Below are 8,855 nucleotides of genomic sequence, written 5' to 3'. Positions count from 1 at the left end.
AAAACAGTAGGTGCAGAAGTGGCTTTTTAGAATAACTGACATCAGAAAAGGTTTCTCATTGGTTAAACCAGTGGCATTCAAGATTTGGAGATTGGCTAAAGTAATTTAGAGGCCACCCCCCACCATACACACCCCTAAGTGGGTTAGGGTGGTGCCTGAGGCTTAACATACAGCACTGTGCTCAACTTTTGGGCCTGAGCATGGTTCATGGAAAGAAAGAGAACAGCCTTATCCCTGGGATACCATTACAGCCATTTTGAGTAACAAGCAAGATGTGGTTGCCCCACCTAAAAGACAAGGCTTGGAATTCATTAAGATTACAGAATAGGAATAGGTTGCATGAAATGTTCTGTACCTGATTGCAATAAATACTTACTTAATAAACATCTGAATATGTGGCAGAATTTGCACTGAGATCTATTTTCACTATAAATCACTGGCAAGGCTGTGGGGAAGCAGCTGACCAGTATCGGTCTAAAATTTAGTATCTACCAATGTCTAACAGAAAGATCTGTGTCTAAACAAATTGGCTTAGATAAGTTTCCCAACACCCAGAATGTGGAGAGATCTGTCAAGTTTCTCCTTATGGATTTATCAGTTTTTGGGTCATAAATTTGTAAGCAATATTGGTAGGTAGGTGCACACAAGTTTCCAACTGTTACACTTTCTTGTTATTGCTATCAATACGGAACACTGCTTTTGTCTCTTTTGCTTCTTCAACTACGTCTATTTTGGCTGATATGTAAGATGTGTATATAATTATGCATGTCATAGTATTTGCATATGTTTTCCTAGCTTATTTTATTTTTTAGATTGGCTTCTCTTGTGAAATCCATTAAATATACAGATTAGAGAATAATTTAATGAACAGCCAGCCACAAAGCCTTATAAAATCTGAGGATTGTGCCATATTTCCTTCATATTTTTATTTCCCAGGTAGGGATTTGTTTTTTAAATCCGAATCTTTTGAATAAAAAATATAAATAAAAACATATATACAAGTGCCTAGGAGAAAGTTATCACACCCTTTATATTTTGTTTTCTGTTGTGACAAATTGCAAGAGAGGATTTTGTCCTAGGGAATTTAAAAAATACAGGACTTAATTGAAGCTAGTGTTCTATGCCTTGGCTACTCAACCTTATGGAGATAAAAATCAATGATATTTTGCTTTGAAAAAAATAAAAATATGACATGGAGGAGCAGAAAGGAAAAGAGTCAGAGAGGTGGAAAAATATTCTTTTACTTGAATATGTACATGCCAGTGTCTTTAAATTGAATGCAAATTTCCCCAAATTCCAGAATTCTGATATTAAAAAGAATTGTGATAAATAAATAACATACTGGAGTGGAATTGCAATATATAACTCACATTTCTAGCAGCATTACCTTAAAATATCGTTTATCAGAAATACAGTTTTGGTAATAAATAACAATTTGATAAAGTTAAATGTGTAATTAGATATGCTGTACACCTGTAATTTTAATACATTAAATAAAAATAAAATTTTTTATGCCTATTCTTCATAGAAAACGGTAAATTATTTTCATATTAGAAAAAAATTGGCAGCATCAGTTGTCAAGAGCAGATCCCCAGCCAGTCCACCCTACTGCCCGCGTCTAGAGGTCTCTGGAAAGCTCTCCAGGACGTGAGGGGAGGCCCCGGGGAGGAGCTGGTGGCGCCCTGAGGGCTGCCTCTCAGCTTCGGCTCCGCTCACATCGGGGCAGTTGGGAGGGTGAGAGGCAGAGGAAAAGGGGGGGGGGGGTGGATGGTGATTGTACAACTGAATTGGGAGGGCACCCCATACAGCTAAGTGATCCACTCCGCATCCCTCCTACTGTGCGAAACGTTAGGAAAAAACTAACAATTTAAAAAATGGAAAGTCTCAGCTTAAATAAGTGTCTTTTAGTATTTCTCAGATAAAAAAAGTCTCATTTTCTCCCTTTTCTTTCTGGATTTATGACCAAATATCCTGAAGATACCGTTTTTCTTCTTTTAAAGTAGCCAACATTTTCATTGCTTCTAGTTTTTCAACTCCAGCCTCTTTGCTTATTATTTCCACAAGGGTATCATTTACATCTTTAGCCATATTCTTAGCATCTCTAGAAAAGAAAACAATATCAGTGTTAAGAAACAGGAATGTTTAACAAACCCTCTTGATGCACTAAGCAAATCCACTTGACTGCACTCTTGCTGCAGCTCTGGACATTTCCACTATCTCTGGGACCTCAAAAATTTCCTGACAGGTCCCCTGTACCAGCTGTGTATCCCCCTACCCTATCCGTGCTCAGGCCTTCATCCCCGGTGGCCACCCTGAAAGCAGGCCTCATCGCGCCACACTTAGAAGGCTCCCCAGCCTCCCCAGCCTCCCCAGCCTCCCTGGAAGCAGCCCAAGGCCCTGAGAAGTGCCCCAGGGCCTCCCCGACCCAGCTCCTGCTGCCCAGGCAGCTCCTCACTAGCTCACTCCCTCAACTCTCGAGGCACAGAGTGAGACATGTGCGTCTCTCTTGCACAATTCTGCAAGTTTTTACACACACACGCACATTCAGGTGCATGTTTACTGCACTTACTGTATCATAACTGCCAGCTTCTGTGGCCTTCCTACCCGGGAGCAGGCTACTTACGGGTGGGAAGTGGGTCTTACTTATCCTCTTACTGCCCAACATCTGAGCAGGGCTGAGCAGGCAAGAGGCGCTCACATGCTGCACTCTAAGTCAGGAACCTGTCCTGGCCCCTCATAGCAAAACTTCTTCAAGGGGTACCTCAACTTTCTCATCATTCCCTCCTCTAATGGAAGTTCTGTCTTCTCTGACCTTCCCCAAGTCACCGATGCCGCCATGCTGCCATGCCCAACCGTCCCTTCCTGCCTTCCTCTTTTCTGCTCTGTCTGCAGCACGTGCTGTCTTTCTGAGACAAAGTTCCCTTGCTTTCTGGTTCAACACTCTCTTGGTTTGCCCCTAACTGTGGCCTTCCCTTCTTCATCTCTTTCACTAATACCTGCTTCTGTGACAGACCCTTTGATGCTGCAGTGGCACAGACCTCATTCTGAGCCTCTTCTCATCTCTGACTGCTGTTACCTATTTATATCATCAGCTCCATTTCATACAGCTGAAAAGTGCCGCATAGCGACATGAGGTCAACAGGCTCAGAGTTCCCTCTTTAAACCACAGTGACATGCTACCTCCTACTTGGCTCTCCACCCTTCCACTCTTACCTCACTCCAACCCCCTACATCTGCAGCCAGAGTGATCATTTTATAGTTCAGATCGAGTCACATCACCTGAGAAAATCCTCACAAAGGTTTTCCATCACATTTAAAATAAAACTATAAATTCTTATCATGATCCATAAGCCTGGATGTGATCTGACCCTCAGATCACATCCAGGAGGCTCCATCTCCTGCCATGTTCTCACTTGTCTACTCTGCTCCAGCACTCTCATTTTCTTGCCGTACCTCCAGCCTGCCTAGTTCATTTCTGCCTCAGAGGTCTCCCCACTTGCCATTCTCTGTACTAGTGAGAACCTGCTTTGACTACTTGCAGGGCTGTTGTCACTTCATTCAGTGAGGTCTACCCTGGCCATCCTATCAGAAGGCACACCTCCATCATTCCTTCTCTCTTGTTTGCTTGTTTTGAATGGTGCATACCAATAATAAACGAAATATTTATCAAACATCATATATTTCTTTTTTTTTTTGTTTTCATTCAAAACTTACTGAGCATCTAGGTCTTAGAATAGTCAGTAATCACAGCAAACAAATATCCCTCCCTTTAGTGTTAGGGAGAGCCCTAATAAGCATAAACATAAGGGAACATGTGCTGGCAGGTCAGAAGGAGATAAAAGCAGAGCAGGGTAAGGTGTGAGAGGATGAAGGAATAGTTGGAGAGTATTAAATAGTTTGGTCCAGGTAGGACTCATTGAAAAAAGTATTACTTGAGCAGAAACTGTTAGCCCAACAGAAAAGCAGGACTAAGACTTACAGGCAGAGGGAGCAGCTGGCATAGAAGCCCCAAGGCAGGAGGTGGCTGGGGTTGGGGTGTTCTTGGAGCAAAATGAACAAAGAGAGAGCAGCGGAGAAGAGATTTACAGGTTACTAGGCCACTAGAGGGCCTTACATCTCATTTTATTCTGCATGAAACAGGAGCTCACTGCTAGGATTAAGCAGAAGAATAAGATGATTTGACTGGGATTTTAAAACCATCCTGGCCGCAGTTCTGAGAAGAGCTGCAGAAGCGCAGGGTCGGAAGCAGGGAAATCTGCTAAGATGCTCCTGCAGGCATCCAAATGGGGCAGCAGTGGTGGCACAGACCAGACAGGAGCATAAACAGGGTTTTCTGATGGACTGGATGAGGAATGAGGAGGAAAGAGAGGGAGTAAAAATGTTTCTGTGCTTTACCTCAGCAAATGAAGGATGGAGTGCCACCAACAGAGACAGGGACGGCCAAGGGAGAAGCAAGCTGGAAGAACAGGATGGAGACAAGCACTCTGGTTTTGGACCAAGTGTGAAATGTCTGTCAGACATCCCTGTTGAGATGTCATGAGGACAGTGACAACATGAGCCTGGAGTTTGGACAAAGGAGCTGGCAGGAAGAAGGGGCAGGGAGCTGTCATCACACAGCATTTAAATCCATGGGGCTGCCCGGAATCCCTTGGAATGGAGTCTAAGGAGAAGGGACCAAGGGCAGAGCGCAGTTCATTCCAAACCTGAGGTCAAGGCAAAGGGCAGCCACCAGCAAAGGACACAGACCACATGGCCAGCAAACGTGGAGGAAAAAAACGGTGGTCTCCTGGAGGCCAAGTGTAGAAAGTGCTGTCAAGAAGGGGATGGCCACCCAAGATGACCAAGGCAGTTGGCAACTGAGCACCAGATCCTCCAGAGTGATGAGCAAGAGTGACCTCAACAAGGTGTTCTGGACAAGTCACAGGAGCCAAAACCCAATTGCCATGAAGTTAAGAGGAAATGCAACAATGGGCAGAGGTATCTTTTGAGGGGTTTTGCTCCAAAGCAAAAGGAAAAGGGTGGCAGCTAGTGGGGAAGTAAATGCAGAAAAGGCTTTTGTTTTGGGGGGTGGTGAGGTGTTTCCTAGCTCTCTATTGAAGATTTGGGTAAGATTGGTACTTTTTCCTTAAATGTTTAGAAGAATTAGAAAACGTTTTAAGAGTTTGGCCATTTAAGAGAACTCCCAGATTTTCAATTATAAGTAATTTGCACACTGGGTCAGATAACTTTGCCTCTACTATTTAGAAGTATATCTTTCTCTCTTTTGTAGATTTTTTTTTAGAGGTGTATCTTTAAAACTTCAGCATAAAATTCACCACTGACCCGTGCAAAAGAAAAGTGAAAATCAAATTCTTCATCAGAAAATAAGTGAAAATGTATACCAACATCATGTCCAGAATTTGTTCACCAACCCAAGCCTCTGTTTTTCAACTGAGTCAAAATGTGCATGTCAACTGAGGATTTATTTTTTAAAAACAAAGTAAGAAACAGTACAGGCGTCACCAGGATGTGCCACACATAGAAGTTTTGTTTCATGAAACTTTCGTTTCAATTATATGTATTCTGGATCACTGTGCCAGTGTTTTCTTTTTAGGGGTCACAATTTAAAAAACAAACAAACAAAACCTGACTTAGAGAATGTGTTAAATGTTTGGGATATATTAGGGTGAAAGAGAAACTTTGTTTTACTTCAGCTCCCCCGACCCCTTTTTATTAAAATGGAATTTGTTGAGTTCCATTAAAACAGGGAAATAAGTTTACAAAAATTCTACTTTCTACGACAATTATGCGTTTCTCTAATGGATCTTGCCTCAATGACTCCTGGATTATATCAATGCTCATAACACAAATTTTGCTTTGATGGAAAAGGATCTTAGCATCCACATTTTCAAGTCAAAGCCATGCTCTTTCTTTCCTTAGCTAGTTCAACTGTAGAAATCAGACATCCTTGCATATAACAAAATGAATCCAGAGACTTCAATTAATTTTCACCACCATTTCTCTGTTAAGGACAACTTGTCGGCTATTAAATGTCTATTGGAATCATTTTAGAACTGCATTTCTATTTCTGTACATGCGAATCGAATGTCTCATGCTACACAACTAGACTCTCTTTTTTTTTTTAAAGTATTTTTTTTTATTTTATTATTTTTTGTTTGTTTGTTTGTTTTTTACATGGGCTGGGGCCGGGAATCGAACCGGGGTCCTCCGGCATGGCAGGCAAGCACTCTTGCCCGCTGAGCCACCGCGGCCCGCCCACAACTAGACTCTTAACTGATCATGCTTCTGTTTCTCTTATCAACACCACCAACTGCCTTATCCTGCCTGGCATGCAAGCATGAGGGACACTTACCCACACACATAAATATAACCATTTTCAAGGAGGAGGATTCTTGCCATCTGCTTGGAGTGAAGCTGGATATTGTCTTGCACATATTTGGCTGAGGGTTCCTCCCCCACAGGTGCATCTCTTGAGAAGGAAACCTTTAGGTGTGTTAAGATCCCACTCTTAAGGAAATGTTCGAGTTCTTCTCTGAAATAGAATACAAAATGGATCATTCAAAGGTCCCATAATTTAAAAGTGAAAAGCACCTGTTACTAGAAGTGTATACTCAGTGGCTGAGCATAAAACACTGGAATGTGGAGTACCTGAATAAATAATCCTTGTCCTTGTGCCTGCAGCCAAAGAACAGCCACATTGCTCCAAAGTTATCATCTGGGTATTGTTCCTGGAGTTTCTCTCTAAGTGAAAAACACAGTTAAGAAGCTTTATAGAAACAATATGTAAAACCAATCTTTCTCTTATGTCACGAAACACCATCATCAAACCCAAATGGGTTTGTAAAGTCCATCTTTTCAATCAGTGAACGTTCATTCACTCAATTAACGTTTGCTATGCACAGGACGTCGCAGCTCCTCCTGCAGACGCTCTGCACAGTCAGCACAGCCATGTGCCTCAGATGTCTACGCGCTGTGAGCGCCACGATACATCTGTAACAAGGACACCATAAAAATCACATTGGGAAACCTAAACTAATGACCACAGTAAATATTAAGTGACTTTACGAATAAAAATAACTCAATTAATAAGGGAGACAAGGCACAAGGAGCCTGGCCTTTAAAAGGTGGAATGAGAACAATTTACTTTAAAAAGTGTTTCTGAAATGATGAACACACCAATGAAAAGCACTGAGTATGCCTGTTTGCCATTACTCTTTTGCTTTCTTAGAGAAAACTAAAAAATAAATAAATAAATAAAACAAAATAACTTTATCCAAGGGACACTAATCCACTATCTAGGGAACTGTACATACAAACTGTTTACTACTTCACAAACGTGGAGAGAAGCACAATTCTGTTTGAGGTTTTAATATCAAATGTTCTCTTCTGATATCAGATTATACCTATTAATATCAACCTGTGAAAACTAATGATGGGGTTTAACCTTGAACCTCTGGGGAACTGGATCTCTGCTCTATCAATCCACCATGGATGTGCCATGAAGATGTACCTGACACCTGTCCCCACCTGCATTTGCCACAGACTACAGTGCAGCTGAAACCAAAATAAAATGAAAGGCAAAAGTGCTACAATAAAAAGGAAAGTTCCACCACAGAGCAAAATCCCTGTAATATTTTGCTAGATTATTAACTGATCACACTTATGTTTCTCTTATCAACACCAAATGTTGATGACAAATTATTTTATCCTAGTATATTTGATAATTCTTTTTAACCAAACAACCACAGTGCAGTATCCTAAAAACTACAACAGAAATAAAAAGGCCACCTGTTATATCTCCACCCAAGATCTCAAGGGATACATTTTTCCTCTGGTTTAAAAGCGTTCTTTGCAAAATACTTAAGAAGCACATACCTATGTTGTAGGAAACCAATAAAGGGCGCTATTCCAGTTCCCGGACCCACCATTATAATGGGGACTGAAGGGTCATCTGGTAAGTGGAAAGAATTTGCTGTTCGAAGATAGATGGATATCTAGAATAATAAAGCAACCATAATGACAACTATGAAAGAAAACTTAGGCAAGAGCATGTAACCAAGATTACCTTCTTTCAGAACGCACAAATTCTCCTTCAAGAAGTGTCATTAAATTAAAAAGCAGCATTTAATCTTATTGAAATCATGAATACATCCGCCACTACAGAGAAATAAACAAGTCTATCTCGCAAATGCTCCCTCTCTATCCAAATAAAAAATGCTTTTAAAATGACAGGTGTAATATTTTCAAGTTAGAACACTGAGCAGATAATAATCAAATTCTTCTTCTAGGCCCATGGATAAGATCTCTATAGTAGGCAACCATAATATAAATGTGGAGAAACACACAAAAAATCTAGATCAAGTTTAAAAGTTTTTAATAGAATGGTAGGAGTCTGTTCTACACGGAAAAGTGGCATCACCTTATAATTTCAGGCTTTAATTTGAGGAAAACTATATGAAGCTCACAGACTGAACACCATATATTTTAAATGAAGACTATGTGGAACTGAGGCTTTATTGTCTCTTATTTGGGAATGAAACTGTAATTGTAATGCTGTATTAACCTACAGGCTTGATTCATTCATTAACAATTTTACTAAAGGTACTAAATGTAACAGTAAATGGAGATACTTAAGCGAACAAAACAAAGTCTGGCCTTTATGGCACTTACATTCCAGCAGGAGTAATTGAAGGTGGGAGTGATAAGTCCTATGACAGAAAACAAATGGGGTTGGCAGGAAACTGCCATCTTAGACACAAACATTGGAAAAGGCCTCGAGAATGAGACCTTTGACACACCTGACTCAAGCACGAGCCAGCCACATGGTGTGTGATGGAAGGTGTTTCTGGCAAAGA

General features: G+C 41.0%; 1 protein-coding gene across 2 annotated transcripts in view; it reads right to left on the bottom strand.

Moving 5' to 3' along the window:
* Positions 1 to 1,011: 1,011 nt before the first annotated feature.
* The window catches only part of MTRR (5-methyltetrahydrofolate-homocysteine methyltransferase reductase), a 40,236-nt gene continuing 32,392 nt past the window's right edge, over positions 1,012 to 8,855 (bottom strand). For both annotated transcript variants that reach the window (XM_077116829.1, XM_077116830.1), the window contains exons 12-15: positions 7,876 to 7,994; positions 6,649 to 6,741; positions 6,353 to 6,532; positions 1,012 to 2,101 (exon numbers count right to left, since the gene is read on the bottom strand). In XM_077116829.1, the coding sequence (XP_076972944.1) occupies positions 1,957 to 2,101; positions 6,353 to 6,532; positions 6,649 to 6,741; positions 7,876 to 7,994 (537 nt within the window). In that variant the 3' untranslated portion in view covers positions 1,012 to 1,956. The remainder of the gene's footprint in view (positions 2,102 to 6,352; positions 6,533 to 6,648; positions 6,742 to 7,875; positions 7,995 to 8,855) is intronic.

Source organism: Tamandua tetradactyla, chromosome 9, assembly GCF_023851605.1.
Source record: "Tamandua tetradactyla isolate mTamTet1 chromosome 9, mTamTet1.pri, whole genome shotgun sequence".
Lineage (NCBI taxonomy): Eukaryota > Metazoa > Chordata > Mammalia > Pilosa > Myrmecophagidae > Tamandua > Tamandua tetradactyla.
The sequence above is the reverse complement of the archived record's forward strand: the minus strand, read 5'-3'. Positions and strand labels throughout refer to the sequence as shown.